Below are 22,225 nucleotides of genomic sequence, written 5' to 3'. Positions count from 1 at the left end.
TAACCATCTACCATCTAACCCTACATTAATAACCATCTACCATCTAACTCTACATTAATAACCATCTACCATCTAACACTACATTAATAACCATCTAACTCTACATTAATAACCATCTACCATCTAACTCTACATTAATAACCATCTACCATCTAACTCTACATGAATAACCATCTACCATCTAACCCTACATTAATAACCATCTAACTCTACATTAATAACCATCTACCATCTAACTCTACATTAATAACCATCTACCATCTAACTCTACATTAATAACCATCTACCTCTACTTTAATAACCATCTAACTCTACATTAATAACCATCTACCATCTAACTCTACATTAATAACCATCTACCATCTAACTACATTAATAACCATCTACCATCTAACTCTACATTAATAACCATCTAACCCTACATTAATAACCATCTAACTCTACATTAATAACCATCTACCATCTAACCCTACATTAATAACCATCTACCTTCTAACTCTACATTAATAACCATCTACCATCTAACTCTACATTAATAACCATCTACCATCTAACTCTACATTAATAACCATCTAATTCTACATTAATAACCATCTACCATCTAACTCTACATTAATAACCATCTACCATCTAACTCTACATTAATAACCATCTACCATCTAACTCTACATTAATAACCATCTAACTCTACATTAATAACCATCTACCATCTAACTCTACATTAATAACCATCTACCTCTACATTAATAACCATCTAACTCTACATTAATAACCATCTACCATCTAACTCTACATTAATAACCATCTACCATCTAACTCTACATTAATAACCATCTACCATCTAACTCTACATTAATAACCATCTAACCCTACATTAATAACCATCTAACTCTACATTAATAACCATCTACCATCTACCCCTACATTAATAACCATCTACCATCTAACTCTACATTAATAACCATCTACCATCTAACTCTACATTAATAACCATCTACCATCTAACTCTACATTAATAACCATCTACCATCTAACTCTACATTAATAACCATCTACCATCTAACACTACATTAATAACCATCTAACTCTACATTAATAACCATCTACCATCTAACTCTACATTAATAACCATCTACCATCTAACTCTACATTAATAACCATCTACCATCTAACCCTACATTAATAACCATCTAACTCTACATTAATAACCATCTACCATCTAACTCTACATTAATAACCATCTACCATCTAACTCTACATTAATAACCATCTACCTCTACTTTAATAACCATCTAACTCTACATTAATAACCATCTACCATCTAACTCTACATTAATAACCATCTACCATCTAACTCTACATTAATAACCATCTACCATCTAACTCTACATTAATAACCATCTAACCCTACATTAATAACCATCTAACTCTACATTAATAACCATCTACCATCTAACCCTACATTAATAACCATCTACCATCTAACTCTACATTAATAACCATCTACCATCTAACTCTACATTAATAACCATCTACCATCTAACTCTACATTAATAACCATCTACCATCTAACTCTACATTAATAACCATCTACCATCTAACTCTACATTAATAACCATCTACCATCTAACTCTACATTAATAACCATCTACCATCTAACCCTACATTAATAACCATCTACCATCTAACCCTACATTAATAACCATCTACCATCTAACTCTACATTAATAACCATCTACCATCTAACACTACATTAATAACCATCTAACTCTACATTAATAACCATCTACCATCTAACTCTACATTAATAACCATCTACCATCTAACTCTACATGAATAACCATCTACCATCTAACCCTACATTAATAACCATCTAACTCTACATTAATAACCATCTACCATCTAACTCTACATTAATAACCATCTACCATCTAACTCTACATTAATAACCATCTACCTCTACTTTAATAACCATCTAACTCTACATTAATAACCATCTACCATCTAACTCTACATTAATAACCATCTACCATCTAACTACATTAATAACCATCTACCATCTAACTCTACATTAATAACCATCTAACCCTACATTAATAACCATCTAACTCTACATTAATAACCATCTACCATCTAACCCTACATTAATAACCATCTACCTTCTAACTCTACATTAATAACCATCTACCATCTAACTCTACATTAATAACCATCTACCATCTAACTCTACATTAATAACCATCTAATTCTACATTAATAACCATCTACCATCTAACTCTACATTAATAACCATCTACCATCTAACTCTACATTAATAACCATCTACCATCTAACTCTACATTAATAACCATCTAACTCTACATTAATAACCATCTACCATCTAACTCTACATTAATAACCATCTACCTCTACATTAATAACCATCTAACTCTACATTAATAACCATCTACCATCTAACTCTACATTAATAACCATCTACCATCTAACTCTACATTAATAACCATCTACCATCTAACTCTACATTAATAACCATCTACCATCTAACTCTACATTAATAACCATCTAACCCTACATTAATAACCATCTAACTCTACATTAATAACCATCTACCATCTACCCCTACATTAATAACCATCTACCATCTAACTCTACATTAATAACCATCTACCATCTAACTCTACATTAATAACCATCTACCATCTAACTCTACATTAATAACCATCTACCATCTAACTCTACATTAATAACCATCTACCATCTAACACTACATTAATAACCATCTAACTCTACATTAATAACCATCTACCATCTAACTCTACATTAATAACCATCTACCATCTAACTCTACATTAATAACCATCTACCATCTAACCCTACATTAATAACCATCTAACTCTACATTAATAACCATCTACCATCTAACTCTACATTAATAACCATCTACCATCTAACTCTACATTAATAACCATCTACCTCTACTTTAATAACCATCTAACTCTACATTAATAACCATCTACCATCTAACTCTACATTAATAACCATCTACCATCTAACTCTACATTAATAACCATCTACCATCTAACTCTACATTAATAACCATCTAACCCTACATTAATAACCATCTAACTCTACATTAATAACCATCTACCATCTAACCCTACATTAATAACCATCTACCATCTAACTCTACATTAATAACCATCTACCATCTAACTCTACATTAATAACCATCTACCATCTAACTCTACATTAATAACCATCTACCATCTAACTCTACATTAATAACCATCTACCATCTAACTCTACATTAATAACCATCTACCATCTAACTCTACATTAATAACCATCTACCATCTAACCCTACATTAATAACCATCTACCATCTAACCCTACATTAATAACCATCTACCATCTAACTCTACATTAATAACCATCTACCATCTAACACTACATTAATAACCATCTAACTCTACATTAATAACCATCTACCATCTAACTCTACATTAATAACCATCTACCATCTAACTCTACATGAATAACCATCTACCATCTAACCCTACATTAATAACCATCTAACTCTACATTAATAACCATCTACCATCTAACTCTACATTAATAACCATCTACCATCTAACTCTACATTAATAACCATCTACCATCTAACTCTACATTAATAACCATCTAACCCTACATTAATAACCATCTAACTCTACATTAATAACCATCTACCATCTACCCCTACATTAATAACCATCTACCATCTAACTCTACATTAATAACCATCTACCATCTAACTCTACATTAATAACCATCTACCATCTAACTCTACATTAATAACCATCTACCATCTAACTCTACATTAATAACCATCTACCATCTAACACTACATTAATAACCATCTAACTCTACATTAATAACCATCTACCATCTAACTCTACATTAATAACCATCTACCATCTAACTCTACATTAATAACCATCTACCATCTAACCCTACATTAATAACCATCTAACTCTACATTAATAACCATCTACCATCTAACTCTACATTAATAACCATCTACCATCTAACTCTACATTAATAACCATCTACCTCTACTTTAATAACCATCTAACTCTACATTAATAACCATCTACCATCTAACTCTACATTAATAACCATCTACCATCTAACTCTACATTAATAACCATCTACCATCTAACTCTACATTAATAACCATCTAACCCTACATTAATAACCATCTAACTCTACATTAATAACCATCTACCATCTAACCCTACATTAATAACCATCTACCATCTAACTCTACATTAATAACCATCTACCATCTAACTCTACATTAATAACCATCTACCATCTAACTCTACATTAATAACCATCTACCATCTAACTCTACATTAATAACCATCTACCATCTAACCCTACATTAATAACCATCTACCATCTAACCCTACATTAATAACCATCTACCATCTAACTCTACATTAATAACCATCTACCATCTAACACTACATTAATAACCATCTAACTCTACATTAATAACCATCTACCATCTAACTCTACATTAATAACCATCTACCATCTAACTCTACATGAATAACCATCTACCATCTAACCCTACATTAATAACCATCTAACTCTACATTAATAACCATCTACCATCTAACTCTACATTAATAACCATCTACCATCTAACTCTACATTAATAACCATCTACCTCTACTTTAATAACCATCTAACTCTACATTAATAACCATCTACCATCTAACTCTACATTAATAACCATCTACCATCTAACTACATTAATAACCATCTACCATCTAACTCTACATTAATAACCATCTAACCCTACATTAATAACCATCTAACTCTACATTAATAACCATCTACCATCTAACCCTACATTAATAACCATCTACCTTCTAACTCTACATTAATAACCATCTACCATCTAACTCTACATTAATAACCATCTACCATCTAACTCTACATTAATAACCATCTAATTCTACATTAATAACCATCTACCATCTAACTCTACATTAATAACCATCTACCATCTAACTCTACATTAATAACCATCTACCATCTAACTCTACATTAATAACCATCTAACTCTACATTAATAACCATCTACCATCTAACTCTACTTTAATAACCATCTACCTCTACATTAATAACCATCTAACTCTACATTAATAACCATCTACCATCTAACTCTACATTAATAACCATCTACCATCTAACTCTACATTAATAACCATCTACCATCTAACTCTACATTAATAACCATCTAACCCTACATTAATAACCATCTAACTCTACATTAATAACCATCTACCATCTACCCCTACATTAATAACCATCTACCATCTAACTCTACATTAATAACCATCTACCATCTAACTCTACATTAATAACCATCTACCATCTAACTCTACATTAATAACCATCTACCATCTAACTCTACATTAATAACCATCTACCATCTAACACTACATTAATAACCATCTAACTCTACATTAATAACCATCTACCATCTAACTCTACATTAATAACCATCTACCATCTAACTCTACATTAATAACCATCTACCATCTAACCCTACATTAATAACCATCTAACTCTACATTAATAACCATCTACCATCTAACTCTACATTAATAACCATCTACCATCTAACTCTACATTAATAACCATCTACCTCTACTTTAATAACCATCTAACTCTACATTAATAACCATCTACCATCTAACTCTACATTAATAACCATCTACCATCTAACTCTACATTAATAACCATCTACCATCTAACTCTACATTAATAACCATCTAACCCTACATTAATAACCATCTAACTCTACATTAATAACCATCTACCATCTAACCCTACATTAATAACCATCTACCATCTAACTCTACATTAATAACCATCTACCATCTAACTCTACATTAATAACCATCTACCATCTAACTCTACATTAATAACCATCTACCATCTAACTCTACATTAATAACCATCTACCATCTAACTCTACATTAATAACCATCTACCATCTAACTCTAAATTAATATCCATCTACCATCTAACTCTACATTAATAACCATCTACCATCTAACTCTACATTAATAACCATCTACCATCTAACTCTACATTAATAACCATCTACCATCTAACTCTACATTAATAACCATCTACCATCTAACTCTACATGAATAACCATCTACCATCTACCTCTACATTAATAACCATCTACCATCTAACTCTACATTAATAACCGTCTAACTCTACATTAATAACCATCTACCATCTAACTCTACATTAATAACCATCTACCATCTAACTCTACATTAATAACCATCTACCATCTAACTCTACATTAAAAACCATCTAACTCTACATTAATAACCATCTACCATCTAACCCTACATTAATAACCATCTACCATCTAACTCTACATTAATAACCATCTACCATCTAACTCTACATTAATAACCATCTACCATCTAACTCTACATTAATAACCATCTAACTCTACATTAATAACCATCTAACTCTACATTAATAACCATCTACCATCTAACCCTACATTAATAACCATCTACCATCTAACTCTACATTAATAACCATCTACCGTCTAACTCTACATTAATAACCATCTACCATCTAACTCTACATTAATAACCATCTACCATCTAACTCTACATTAATAACCATCTACCATCTAACTCTACATTAATAACCATCTAACTCTACATTAATAACCATCTACCATCTAACTCTACATAAATAACCATCTATCATCTAACTCTACATTAATAACCATCTACCATCTAACTCTACATTAATAACCATCTACCGTCTAACTCTACATTAATAACCATCTAACTCTACATTAATAACCATCTAACTCTACATTAATAACCATCTAACTCTACATTAATAACCATCTAACTCTACATTAATAACCATCTAACTCTACATTAATAACCATCTACCATCTAACTCTACATTAATAACCATCTACCATCTAACTCTACATTAATAACCATCTACCATCTAACTCTACATTAATAACCATCTACCATCTAACTCTACATTAATAACCATCTACCATCTAACTCTACATTAATAACCATCTACCATCTAACTCTACATTAATAACCATCTACCATCTAACCCTACATTAATAACCATCTACCATCTAACCCTACATTAATAACCATCTACCATCTAACTCTACATTAATAACCATCTACCATCTAACACTACATTAATAACCATCTAACTCTACATTAATAACCATCTACCATCTAACTCTACATTAATAACCATCTACCATCTAACTCTACATGAATAACCATCTACCATCTAACCCTACATTAATAACCATCTAACTCTACATTAATAACCATCTACCATCTAACTCTACATTAATAACCATCTACCATCTAACTCTACATTAATAACCATCTACCTCTACTTTAATAACCATCTAACTCTACATTAATAACCATCTACCATCTAACTCTACATTAATAACCATCTACCATCTAACTACATTAATAACCATCTACCATCTAACTCTACATTAATAACCATCTAACCCTACATTAATAACCATCTAACTCTACATTAATAACCATCTACCATCTAACCCTACATTAATAACCATCTACCTTCTAACTCTACATTAATAACCATCTACCATCTAACTCTACATTAATAACCATCTACCATCTAACTACATTAATAACCATCTACCATCTAACTCTACATTAATAACCATCTAACCCTACATTAATAACCATCTAACTCTACATTAATAACCATCTACCATCTAACTCTACATTAATAACCATCTAACTCTACATTAATAACCATCTACCATCTAACTCTACATTAATAACCATCTACCTCTACATTAATAACCATCTAACTCTACATTAATAACCATCTACCATCTAACTCTACATTAATAACCATCTACCATCTAACTCTACATTAATAACCATCTACCATCTAACTCTACATTAATAACCATCTAACCCTACATTAATAACCATCTAACTCTACATTAATAACCATCTACCATCTACCCCTACATTAATAACCATCTACCATCTAACTCTACATTAATAACCATCTACCATCTAACTCTACATTAATAACCATCTACCATCTAACTCTACATTAATAACCATCTACCATCTAACTCTACATTAATAACCATCTACCATCTAACACTACATTAATAACCATCTAACTCTACATTAATAACCATCTACCATCTAACTCTACATTAATAACCATCTACCATCTAACTCTACATTAATAACCATCTACCATCTAACCCTACATTAATAACCATCTAACTCTACATTAATAACCATCTACCATCTAACTCTACATTAATAACCATCTACCATCTAACTCTACATTAATAACCATCTACCTCTACTTTAATAACCATCTAACTCTACATTAATAACCATCTACCATCTAACTCTACATTAATAACCATCTACCATCTAACTCTACATTAATAACCATCTACCATCTAACTCTACATTAATAACCATCTAACCCTACATTAATAACCATCTAACTCTACATTAATAACCATCTACCATCTAACCCTACATTAATAACCATCTACCATCTAACTCTACATTAATAACCATCTACCATCTAACTCTACATTAATAACCATCTACCATCTAACTCTACATTAATAACCATCTAATTCTACATTAATAACCATCTACCATCTAACTCTACATTAATAACCATCTACCATCTAACTCTACATTAATAACCATCTACCATCTAACTCTACATTAATAACCATCTAACTCTACATTAATAACCATCTAATTCTACATTAATAACCATCTACCATCTAACTCTACATTAATAACCATCTACCATCTAACTCTACATTAATAACCATCTACCATCTAACTCTACATTAATAACCATCTAACTCTACATTAATAACCATCTACCATCTAACTCTACATTAATAACCATCTAACTCTACATTAATAACCATCTAACTCTACATTAATAACCATCTACCATCTAACTCTACATTAATAACCATCTACCATCTAACTCTACATTAATAACCATCTACCATCTAACTCTACATTAATAACCATCTACCATCTAACTCTACATTAATAACCATCTACCATCTAACTCTACATTAATAACCATCTACCATCTAACTCTACATTAATAACCATCTACCATCTAACCCTACATTAATAACCATCTAACTCTACATTAATAACCATCTACCATCTAACTCTACATTAATAACCATCTACCATCTAACTCTACATTAATAACCATCTAACTCTACATTAATAACCATCTACCATCTAACACTACATTAATAACCATCTACCATCTAACTCTACATTAATAACCATCTACCATCTAACCCTACATTAATAACCATCTACCATCTAACTCTACATTAATAACCATCTAACTCTACATTAATAACCATCTACCATCTAACTCTACATTAATAACCATCTACCATCTAACTCTACATTAATAACCATCTACCATCTAACTCTACATTAATAACCATCTACCATCTAACCCTACATTAATAACCATCTAACTCTACATTAATAACCATCTACCATCTAACCCTACAATAATAACCATCTAACTCTACATTAATAACCATCTACCATCTAACTCTACATTAATAACCATCTACCATCTAACACTACATTAATAACCATCTACCATCTAACTCTACATTAATAACCATCTAACTCTACATTAATAACCATCTACCATCTAACTCTACATTAATAACCATCTAACTCTACATTAATAACCATCTACCATCTAACTCTACATTAATAACCATCTACCATCTAACTCTACATTAATAACCATCTAACTCTACATAAATAACCATCTAACTCTACATTAATAACCATCTAACTCTACATTAATAACCATCTACCATCTAACTAGATAGATTCTAATAGTGTTTTATTACAACCTCAGTCTGTCAGGGGATAGAATGTAGTCAAGTTCAGTGTTTTATTTCAACCTCAGTCTGTCAGGGGATAGAATGTAGTCAAGTTCAGTGTTTTATTTCAACCTCAGTCTGTCAGGGGATAGAATGTAGTCAAGTTCAGTGTTTTATTTCAACCTCAGTCTGTCAGGGGATAGAATGTAGTCAAGTTCAGTGTTTTATTTCAACCTCAGTCTGTCAGGGGATAGAATGTAGTCAAGTTCAGTGTTTTATTACAACCTCAGTCTGTCAGGGGATAGAATGTAGTCAAGTTCAGTGTTTTATTTCAACCTCAGTCTGTCAGGGGATAGAATGTAGTCAAGTTCAGTGTTTTATTTCAACCTCAGTCTGTCAGGGGATAGAATGTAGTCAAGTTCAGTGTTTTATTACAACCTCAGTCTGTCAGGGGATAGAATGTAGTCAAGTTCAGTGTTTTATTACAACCTCAGTCTGTCAGGGGATAGAATGTAGTCAAGTTCAGTGTTTTATTACAACCTCAGTCTGTCAGGGGATAGAATGTAGTCAAGTTCAGTGTTTTATTTCAACCTCAGTCTGTCAGGGGATAGAATGTAGTCAAGTTCAGTGTTTTATTACAACCTCAGTCTGTCAGGGGATAGAATGTAGTCAAGTTCAGTGTTTTATTACAACCTCAGTCTGTCAGGGGATAGAATGTAGTCAAGTTCAGTGACACTGAGACTGAAGTGGAAGGATGAACTAGCGTTTAACTGCTCATTCTACATGGATGTCTTGACCTTGCCATAAGGGGCCACATCTCCTCAAATATTTATGTCACTTCCTTGCATGAATGAGATCCTTACATGAAGATTTGGGATGGTTTTACTTGCATTGATTACATCCCAAAGCTTCTACCAACAATCAGCTGTCCTACATGATACAGTAGGATCTGTCCTGTCTTTGTACATGGGCACTTCAACATGGATATTATTGGCACAGTTTATGACTTGTCCTGATTGGAGATTGTTGACTTGTCCTGATTGGAGATTGTTGACTTGTCCTGATTGGAGATTGTTGACTTGTCCTGATTGGAGATTGTTGACTTGTCCTGATTGGAGATTGTTGACTTGTCCTGATTGGAGATTGTTGACTTGTCCTGATTGGAGATTGTTGCCTTGTCCTGATTGGAGATTGTTGACTTGTCCTGATTGGAGATTGTTGCCTTGTCCTGATTGGAGATTGTTGCCTTGTCCTGATTGGAGATTGTTGACTTGTCCTGATTGGAGATTGCTGACTTGTCCTGATTGGAGATTGTTGACTTGTCCTGATTGGAGATTGTTGACTTGTCCTGATTGGAGATTGTTGACTTGTCCTGATTGGAGATCGTTGACTTGTCCTGATTGGAGATTGTTGACTTGTCCTGATTGGAGATTGTTGACTTGTCCTGATTGGAGATTGTTGACTTGTCCTGATTGGAGATTGTTGACTTGTCCTGATTGGAGATTGTTGCCTTGTCCTGATTGGAGATTGTTGACTTGTCCTGATTGGAGATTGTTGCCTTGTCCTGATTGGAGATTGTTGACTTGTCCTGATTGGAGATTGTTGACTTGTCCTGATTGGAGATTGTTGACATGTTCTGATTGGAGATTGTTGACTTGTCCTGATTGGAGATTGTTGACTTGTCCTGATTGAAGATTGTTGACTTGTCCTGATTGGAGATTGTTGACTTGTCCTGATTGGAGATTGCTGACTTGTCCTGATTGGAGATTGTTTGACTTGTCCTGCTTGGAGATTGTTTGACTTGTCCTGCTTGGAGATTGTTTGACTTGTCCTGATTGGAGATTGTTGACTTGTCCTGATTGGAGATTGTTGACTTGTCCTGATTGGAGATTGTTGACTTGTCCTGATTGGAGATTGTTGACTTGTCCTGATTGGAGATTGTTGACTTGTCCTGATTGGAGATTGTTGACTTGTCCTGATTGAAGATTGTTGACTTGTCCTGATTGGAGATTGTTGACTTGTCCTGATTGGAGATTGCTGACTTGTCCTGATTGGAGATTGTTTGACTTGTCCTGCTTGGAGATTGTTTGACTTGTCCTGCTTGGAGATTGTTTGACTTGTCCTGATTGGAGATTGTTGACTTGTCCTGATTGAAGATTGTTGACTTGTCCTGATTGGAGATTGTTGACTTGTCCTGATTGGAGATTGTTGACTTGTCCTGATTGAAGATTGTTGCCTTGTCCTGATTGGAGATTGTTGACTTGTCCTGATTGGAGATTGTTGACTTGTCCTGATTGGAGATTGTTGCCTTGTCCTGATTGGAGATTGTTGACTTGTCCTGATTGGAGATTGTTGCCTTGTCCTGATTGGAGATTGTTGCCTTGTCCTGATTGGAGATTGTTGACTTGTCCTGATTGGAGATTGCTGACTTGTCCTGATTGGAGATTGTTGACTTGTCCTGATTGGAGATTGTTGACTTGTCCTGATTGGAGATCGTTGACTTGTCCTGATTGGAGATCGTTGACTTGTCCTGATTGGAGATTGTTGACTTGTCCTGATTGGAGATTGTTGACTTGTCCTGATTGGAGATTGTTGACTTGTCCTGATTGGAGATTGTTGACTTGTCCTGATTGGAGATTGTTGACTTGTTCTGATTGGAGATTGTTGACTTGTCCTGATTGGAGATTGTTGACTTGTTCTGATTGGAGATTGTTGACTTGTCCTGATTGGAGATTGTTGACTTGTCCTGATTGGAGATTGTTGACTTGTCCTGATTGGAGATTGTTGACTTGTCCTGATTGGAGATTGTTGACTTGTCCTGATTGGAGATTGTTGACTTGTCCTGATTGGAGATTGTTGACTTGTCCTGATTGGAGATTGTTGACTTGTCCTGATTGGAGATTGTTGACTTGTCCTGATTGGAGATTGTTGACTTGTCCCGATTGGAGATTGTTGACTTGTTCTGATTGGAGATTGTTGACTTGTCCTGATTGGAGATTGCTGACTTGTCCTGATTGGAGATTGTTGACTTGTCCTGATTGGAGATTGTTGACTTGTCCTGATTGGAGATTGTTGACTTGTCCTGATTGGAGATTGCTGACTTGTCCTGATTGGAGATTGTTGACTTGTCCTGATTGGAGATTGTTGACTTGTCCTGATTGGAGATTGTTGACTTGTCCTGATTGGAGATTGTTGACTTGTCCTGATTGGAGATTGTTGACTTGTCCCGATTGGAGATTGTTGACTTGTCCTGATTGGAGATTGTTGACTTGTCCTGCTTGGAGATTGTTGACTTGTCCTGATTGGAGATTGTTGACTTGTCCTGCTTGGAGATTGTTGACTTGTCCTGCTTGGAGATTGTTGACTTGTCCTGATTGGAGATTGTTGACTTGTCCTGATTGGAGATTGTTGACTTGTCCCGATTGGAGATTGTTGACTTGTCCTGATTGGAGATTGCTGACTTGTCCCGATTGGAGATTGTTGACTTGTCCTGATTGGAGATTGCTGACTTGTCCCGATTGGAGATTGTTGACTTGTCCTGATTGGAGATTGTTGACTTGTCCTGATTGGAGATTGTTGACTTGTCCTGATTGGAGATTGTTGACTTGTCCTGATTGGAGATTGTTGACTTGTCCTGATTGGAGATTGTTTGAGTTTGTCTAGATTTGCTGTCAGCTGCGTTGCCAGGTCTCCTGTAGATGAGTAGAGGAGTCTGCAGGAGGTAGTGGCAGGAGGAGATGGCAGGATGCCTCAGCAGGAGTTGGCTGGAGACCTCAGCAGGAGTTGGCAGGAGGCCTCAGCAGGAGGTGGCAGGAGGCCTCAGCAGGAGGTGGCAGGAGGCCTCAGCAGGAGGTGGCTGGAGACCTCAGCAGCAGGTGGCAGGAGGAAATGGCAGGAGGCCTCAGCAGGAGTTGGCTGGAGACCTCAGCAGCAGGTGGCAGGAGGTGGCAGGAGGCCTCAGCATGAGTTGGCTGGAGGCCTCAGCAGCAGGTGGCAGGAGGAGGTGGCAGGAGGCCTCAGCATGAGTTGGCAGGAGGCCTCAGCAGGAGGTGGCTGGAGACCTCAGCAGCAGGTGGCAGGAGGAGATGGCAGGAGGCCTCAGCAGGAGTTGGCTGGAGACCTCAGCACCAGGTAACAGGAGGGGGTGGCTGGAGGCCTCAGCAGCAGGTGGCAGGATGAGGTGGCAGGAGGCCTCAGCATGAGTTGGCTGGAGGCCTCAGCAGCAGGTGGCAGGAGGAGGTGGCAGGAGGCCTCAGCAGGAGTTGGCTGGAGATCTCAGCAGCAGGTGGCAGGACGAGGTGGCAGGAGGCCTCAGCAGGAGGTAACAGTAGGAGTTGGCAGGAGACCTCAGCAGCAGGTGGCAGGAGTAGATGGCAGGAGGCCTCAGCAGGAGTTGGCAGGAGGCCTCAGCAGGAGGTGGCAGGAGGCCTCAGCAGGAGGTGGCAGGAGGCCTCAGCAGGAGGTGGCAGGAGGCCTCAGCAGGAGTTGGCTGGAGACCTCAGCAGCAGGTGGCAGGAGGAGATGGCAGGAGGCCTCAGCAGGAGTTGGCTGGAAACCTCAGCAGCAGGTGGCAGGAGGAGGTGGCAGGAGGCCTCAGCATGAGTTGGCTGGAGGCCTCAGCAGCAGGTGGCAGGAGGAGATGGCAGGAGGCCTCAGCAGGAGTTGGCTGGAGACCTCAGCAGCAGGTAGCAGGAGGGGGTGGCAGGAGGCCTCAGCAGGAGTTGGTTGGAAACCTCAGCAGCAGGTGGCAGGAGGTGGCAGGAGGCCTCAGCATGAGTTGGCTGGAGGCCTCAGCAGCAGGTAGCAGGAGGAGGTGGCAGGAGGCCTCAGCATGAGTTGGCTGGAGGCCTCAGCAGCAGGTGGCAGGAGGAGGTGGCAGGAGGCCTCAGCATGAGTTGGCTGGAGATCTCAGCAGCAGGTGGCAGGACGAGGTGGCAGGAGGCCTCAGCAGGAGGTAACAGTAGGAGTTGGCCGGAGACCTCAGCAGCAGGTGGCAGGAGTAGATGGCAGGAGGCCTCAGCAGGAGTTGGCAGGAGGCCTCAGCAGGAGGTGGCAGGAGACCTCAGCAGGAGGTGGCAGGAGGCCTCAGCAGGAGTTGGCTGGAGACCTCAGCAGCAGGTGGCAGGAGGAGATGGCAGGAGGCCTCAGCAGGAGTTGGCTGGAAACCTCAGCAGCAGGTGGCAGGAGGAGGTGGCAGGAGGCCTCAGCATGAGTTGGCTGGAGGCCTCAGCAGCAGGTGGCAGGAGGAGGTGGCAGGAGGCCTCAGCAGGAGGTAACAGTAGGAGTTGGCAGGAGACCTCAGCAGCAGGTGGCAGGAGTAGATGGCAGGATGCCTCAGCAGGAGTTGGCTGGAGGCCTCAGCAGGAGGTGGCAGGAGGCCTCAGCAGGAGGTGGCAGGAGACCTCAGCAGGAGTTGGCAGGAGACCTCAGCAGGAGACCTCAGCAGGAGTTGGCTGGAGGCCTCAGCAGGAGGTGGCAGGAGGCCTCAGCAGGAGGTGGCTGGTCACCCCCCCATATAGTGCTTCTTTACACCCTTCTGCACACAGATAGAACTGAGGCTGAGGCCCTGCTCCATCCCTCAGACCTCTGATGACATGATGAATGTCTGGTGTCTCTGTCAGTACAGTCACGATCAGTCTGCTAGTGATAAGACTCCCCTCAGCCCCTCTCTCCTCTCAACTCCCCTCTCTTCTCCTCTCAACTCCACTCCACTCCACTCTCCTCTCCTCTCCTCTCCTCTCCTCTCCTCTCCTCTCCTCTCCTCTACCTCAGAGTAACACATCCTGTTCTTCTTCATTATTGAAGCAGCAGCTGGGATGAGTAACTCTGCCTGTCGCTCAGCATCTGATATTCATGACACCCTGATGTCTTTTTGTTTTTGTTATTAATGATGAATATGGAATTCCAGGTTCCATCAGTCGGTTAATGGGAAATGAATTGTTCAATGTGTATGTATCTTTAGCATGTTGCATGTCAGTGATATCCATCCCAGGTGTCTGGAAGTGCACATCAAGGTGTGGTAGAGGTCAACTCCGTAGTGGGCTTGTTTAGCATTGATATCATATAGTGTACTCCCTGCTAGTGGGCTTGTTTAGCATTGATATCATATAGTGTAGTCCCTGCTAGTGGGCTTGTTTAGCATTGATATCATATAGTGTAGTCCCTGCTAGTGGGCTTGTTTAGTATTGATATCATATAGTGTACTCCCTGCTAGTGGCTTGTTTAGTATTGATATCATATAGTGTAGTCCCTGCTAGTGGCTTGTTTAGTATTGATATCATATAGTGTAGTCCCTGCTAGTGGGCTTGTTTAGTATTGATATCATATAGTGTAGTCCCTGCTAGTGGCTTGTTTAGTATTGATATCATATAGTGTACTCCCTGCTAGTGGGCTTGTTTAGCATTGATATCATATAGTGTACTCCCTGCTAGTGGCTTGTTTAGTATTGATATCATATAGTGTAGTCCCTGCTAGTGGGCTTGTTTAGCATTGATATCATATAGTGTACTCCCTGCTAGTGGGCTTGTTTAGCATTGATATCATATAGTGTAGTCCCTGCTAGTGGCTTGTTTAGTATTGATATCATATAGTGTACTCCCTGCTAGTGGGCTTGTTTAGCATTGATATCATATAGTGTACTCCCTGCTAGTGGGCTTGTTTAGTATTGATATCATATAGTGTACTCCCTGCTAGTGGCTTGTTTAGTATTGATATCATATAGTGTACTCCCTGCTAGTGGCTTGTTTAGTATTGATATCATATAGTGTACTCCCTGCTAGTGGCTTGTTTAGTATTGATATCATATAGTGTAGTCCCTGCTAGTGGGCTTGTTTAGTATTGATATCATATAGTGTAGTCCCTGCTAGTGGGCTTGTTTAGTATTGATATCATATAGTGTACTCCCTGCTAGTGGGCTTGTTTTGTATTGATATCATATCGTGTAGTCCCTGCTAGTGGGCTTGTTTAGTAATGATATCATATAGTGTAGTCCCTGCTAGTGGGCTTGTTTAGTATTGATATCATATAGTGTACTCCCTGCTAGTGGGCTTGTTTAGTATTGATATCATATAGTGTAGTCCCTGCTAGTGGGCTTGTTTAGTATTGATATCATATAGTGTACTCCCTGCTAGTGGGCTTGTTTAGTATTGATATCATATAGTGTAGTCCCTGCTAGTGGGCTTGTTTAGTATTGATATCATATAGTGTAGTCCCTGCTAGTGGGCTTGTTTAGTATTGATATCATATAGTGTACTCCCTGCTAGTGGGCTTGTTTAGTATTGATATCATATAGTGTAGTCCCTGCTAGTGGCTTGTTTAGTATTGATATCATATAGTGTAGTCCCTGCTAGTGGCTTGTTTAGTATTGATATCATATAGTGTACTCCCTGCTAGTGGGCTTGTTTAGTATTGATATCATATAGTGTAGTCCCTGCTAGTGGGCTTGTTTAGTATTGATATCATATAGTGTAGTCCCTGCTAGTGGGCTTGTTTAGCATTGATATCATATAGTGTACTCCCTGCTAGTGGGCTTGTTTAGTATTGATATGATATAGTGTAGTCCCTGCTAGTGGGCTTGTTTAGCATTGATATCATATAGTGTACTCCCTGCTAGTGGGCTTGTTTAGTATTGATATCATATAGTGTAGTCCCTGCTAGTGGGCTTGTTTAGCATTGATATCATATAGTGTACTCCCTGCTAGTGGGCTTGTTTAGTATTGATATCATATAGTGTAGTCCCTGCTAGTGGCTTGTTTAGTATTGATATCATAGAGTGTAGTCCCTGCTAGTGGCTTGTTTAGTATTGATATCATATAGTGTAGTCCCTGCTATGTAGACAGGCTTGTTTAGCATTGATATCATATAGCTTGATATGGTGTTTTTTACATTGGATGAAAGTTGAGACTCTGAGCTAGAAAATGGCAAATGATACACTACAGAAGATGAACAATGGGAAAGTAATTCTGCTTAGAAAGTTGATAAACTTCCAACCCCACTTTTCATAAAATGCCCCTTGAATGTTTTGGTAAACCTACTGGAGAGCTCTTCTTTGTCTACATCCCTTCGGCATTGTTCACACCCTCTTAAGCCTTAGCCCCAGCCATTTCTTTACGGATTCACATGTGAGGCCATGTGGTAAACACATGCTATGTCAGATAAAAATAAAATAAAAAGTCAAATGCACAGGATACAGAAGGTGTAAACGGTACAGTCAAGTGGTTACTTGCATAGTAGCAAAATCAAAAACAGAAAGTGCCCAGATAAAAATATTTTATAAATATTTTATTATTATTATTATTATTAGATGATGTTTACCTGACACACTTGTCAAAATTGATGTGTCATGTGAAGGAAATGCTATAACCACCTCCCAGCCACACCTGGCTAAGTGGATAGGTCACCTCCCAGACACATCTAGCTAAGTGGATAGGTCACCCCCAGACACACCTGGCTAAGTGGATAGGTCACCCCCAGACACATCTAGCTAAGTGGATAGGTCACCTCCAGCCACATCTAGCTAAGTGGATAGGTCACCCCCAGACACATCTAGCTAAGTGGATAGGTCACCCCCAGCCACATCTAGCTAAGTGGATAGGTCACCTCCCAGACACATCTAGCTAAGTGGATAGGTCACCTAAGTGATTAGGTCACCCCAGACACACCTGGCTAAGTGGATAGGTCACCTCCCAGACACATCTAGCTAAGTGGATAGGTCACCCCCAGACACACCTGGCTAAGTGGATAGGTCACCCCCAGACACATCTAGCTAAGTGAATAGGTCACCCCCAGACACACCTAGCTAAGTGGATAGGTCACCCCCAGACACACCTGGCTAAGTGGATAGGTCACCCCCAGACACACCTGGCTAAGTGGATAGGTCACCTCCCAGACACATCTAGCTAAGTGGATAGGTCACCACCAGACACATCTAGCTAAGTGGATAGGTCACCACCAGACACATCTAGCTAAGTGGATAAGTCACCCCCAGACACATCTAGCTAAGTGAATAGGTCACCCCCAGACACATCTGGCTAAGTGAATAGGTCACCCCCAGACACACCTGGCTAAGTGGATAGGTCACCACCAGACACATCTAGCTAAGTGAATAGGTCACCCCCAGACACACCTGGCTAAGTGGATAGGTCACCACCAGACACATCTAGCTAAGTGGAATGGTCACCCCCAGCCACATCTAGCTAAGTGGATAGGTCACCCCCAGCCACATCTAGCTAAGTGGATAGGTCACCCCCAGACACATCTAGCTAAGTGAATAGGTCACCCCCAGACACATCTGGCTAAGTGAATAGGTCACCCCCAGACACACCTGGCTAAGTGGATAGGTCACCACCAGACACATCTAGCTAAGTGAATAGGTCACCCCCAGACACACCTGGCTAAGTGGATAGGTCACCACCAGACACATCTAGCTAAGTGGATAGGTCACCCCCAGCCACATCTAGCTAAGTGGATAGGTCACCCCCAGCCACATCTAGCTAAGTGGATAGGTCACCACCAGACACATCTAGCTAAGTGGATAGGTCACCCCCAGACACACCTGGCTAAGTGGATAGGTCACCCCCAGCCACATCTAGGTAAGTGGATAGGTCACCCCCAGCCACATCTAGGTAAGTGGATAGGTCACCCCCAGACACATCTAGCTAAGTGGATAGGTCACCCCCAGACACATCTAGCTAAGTGGATAGGTCACCCCCAGACACATCTAGCTAAGTGGATAGGTCACCCCCAGCCACATCTAGGTAAGTGGATAGGTCACCCCCAGACACATCTAGCTAAGTGGATAGGTCACCCCCAGACACACCTGGCTAAGTGGATAGGTCACCTCCCAGACACATCTAGCTAAGTGGATAGGTCACCCCCAGACACATCTAGCTAAGTGGATAGGTCACCTCCCAGACACATCTAGCTAAGTGGATAGGTCACCTCCCAGACACATCTAGCTAAGTGGATAGGTCACCTCCCAGACACATCTAGCTAAGTGGATAGGTCACCTCCCAGACACATCTAGCTAAGTGGATAGGTCACCCCCAGACACATCTAGCTAAGTGGATAGGTCACCCCCAGACACATCTAGCTAAGTGGATAGGTCACCCCCAGACACACCTAGCTAAGTGGATAGGTCACCCCCAGACACATCTATCTAAGTGGATAGGTCACCCCCAGACACACCTAGCTAAGTGGATAGGTCACCCCCAGACACACCTGGCTAAGTGGATAGGTCACCTCCCAGACACATCTAGCTAAGTGGATAGGTCACCCCCAGCCACATCTAGCTAAGTGGATAGGTCACCCCCAGACACACCTGGCTAAGTGGATAGGTCACCCCCAGCCACATCTAGGTAAGTGGATAGGTCACCCCCAGACACATCTAGCTAAGTGGATAGGTCACCTCCCAGACACATCTAGCTAAGTGGATAGGTCACCTCCAGCCACATCTAGCTAAGTGAATAGGTCACCCCCAGACACATCTAGCTAAGTGGATAGGTCACCTCCCAGACACATCTAGCTAAGTGGATAGGTCACCCCCAGACACACCTGGCTAAGTGGATAGGTCACCTCCCAGACACATCTAGCTAAGTGGATAGGTCACCCCCCAGACACATCTAGCTAAGTGGATAGGTCACCTCCAGCCACATCTAGCTAAGTGGATAGGTCACCTCCCAGACACATCTAGCTAAGTGGATAGGTCACCTCCAGCCACACCTGGCTAAGTGGATAGGTCACCCCCAGACACATCTAGCTAAGTGAATAGGTCACCCCCAGACACACCTGGCTAAGTGGATAGGTCACCCCCAGCCACATCTAGCTAAGTGGATAGGTCACCCCCAGACTCATCTAGCTAAGTGGATAGGTCACCCCCAGACACATCTGGCTAAGTGGATAGGTCACCACCAGCCACACCTGGCTAAGTGGATAGGTCACCCCCAGCCACATCTAGGTAAGTGGATAGGTCACCCCCAGCCACATCTAGGTAAGTGGATAGGTCACCCCCAGACACATCTGGCTAAGTGGATAGGTCACCACCAGCCACACCTGGCTAAGTGGATAGGTCACCCCCAGCCACATCTAGGTAAGTGGATAGGTCACCACCAGACACATCTAGCTAAGTGGATAGGTCACCTCCAGCCACACCTGGCTTTAACTTGCAATAAAAACAGAAATGTATATCTGACTCTTACCCGTAAACATGGATGAACTCCAGCTTCACACTGACTGGAACCATTTAGCTCTGGTTTGTTTGTAGCTACATCTTGTTTGGCCAGCGTTGTGTCAAGTCACTCCAGGTTCACACTGACTGGAACCATTTAGCTCTGGTTTGTTTGTAGCTACATCTTGTTTGGCCAGCGTTGTGTCAAGTCACTCCAGGTTCACACTGACTGGAACCATTTAGCTCTGGTTTGTTTGTAGCTACATCTTGTTTGGCCAGCGTTGTGTCAAGTCACTCCGGTTCACACTGACCGTGGCGTGTGTAGAAAGTAGCCCATCACTTTGTCCAACTGATCTGTCGATAGCGCCTGCTACGTTCAGGTATATCAATGTTGTTGAGAAAAGTAGAAAAACATTTGTAGTTGTCGATGGCTAACGTTATATCTTTCAAAAGTGGTGTGGTAGAAAGGACTGTCAACACATACTGAACAGCTTACGTTATAGACAGAAGCAGCCTGCATGGTAGACCAATCCAAACTCATCTCCCGGCATGTCCAGCCCATCCATTATCTCAGCCAATCATGGCTAGTGGGAAAGTTTCTATCTTTTTCTGTGGCTAAACCAACTAGACTCGTAATTTAATGATTTTATTCGTATTTCTGGATGGAATACGGATTTGTTATTAAGGCACATAAAAGTAACATTTCTGCACAAAAACCACATTTTGATGAAAATAATTTTTTTACGTTCACAATGTGTTCTCATTGTGTTCTCATTGTGATCTCATCGTATTCTCATCGTGTTCTAATTGTATTTTAATTGTATTCTCATTGTATTCGCATCGTGTTCTCATTGTGTTCGAATCATATTACAATTGCATTCTAATCATATTCTCATCATATTCTCATCGTATTCTCATTGTGTTCTCATTGTGTTCTCATCATATTCTCATTGTGTTCTCATTCTCATTGTGTTCTCATTGTGTTCTCATCATATTCTAATTGTATTCTCATTGTATTCTAATTGTGATCTCATCATATTCTAATTGTGCTCTCA

At 39.7% G+C, this 22,225-nt stretch overlaps 1 protein-coding gene across 1 annotated transcript; it reads right to left on the bottom strand.

Moving 5' to 3' along the window:
• Positions 1 to 11,006: 11,006 nt before the first annotated feature.
• On the bottom strand, positions 11,007 to 14,206 carry LOC139572259 (S-antigen protein-like). Its single transcript, XM_071394903.1, has 2 exons — positions 14,127 to 14,206; positions 11,007 to 13,770 (listed from the first exon to the last, which is right to left on the bottom strand). Exons 1-2 carry the CDS (start codon positions 14,204 to 14,206, stop codon positions 11,007 to 11,009), a joined length of 2,844 nt encoding a protein of 947 aa, XP_071251004.1.
• Positions 14,207 to 22,225: the final 8,019 nt, after the last annotated feature.

The sequence above is a fragment of the Salvelinus alpinus genome, chromosome 4 (assembly GCF_045679555.1).
Source record: "Salvelinus alpinus chromosome 4, SLU_Salpinus.1, whole genome shotgun sequence".
NCBI classification, from domain to species: Eukaryota; Metazoa; Chordata; class Actinopteri; order Salmoniformes; family Salmonidae; genus Salvelinus; species Salvelinus alpinus.
This window is presented reverse-complemented; position numbering and strand designations above follow the sequence as displayed.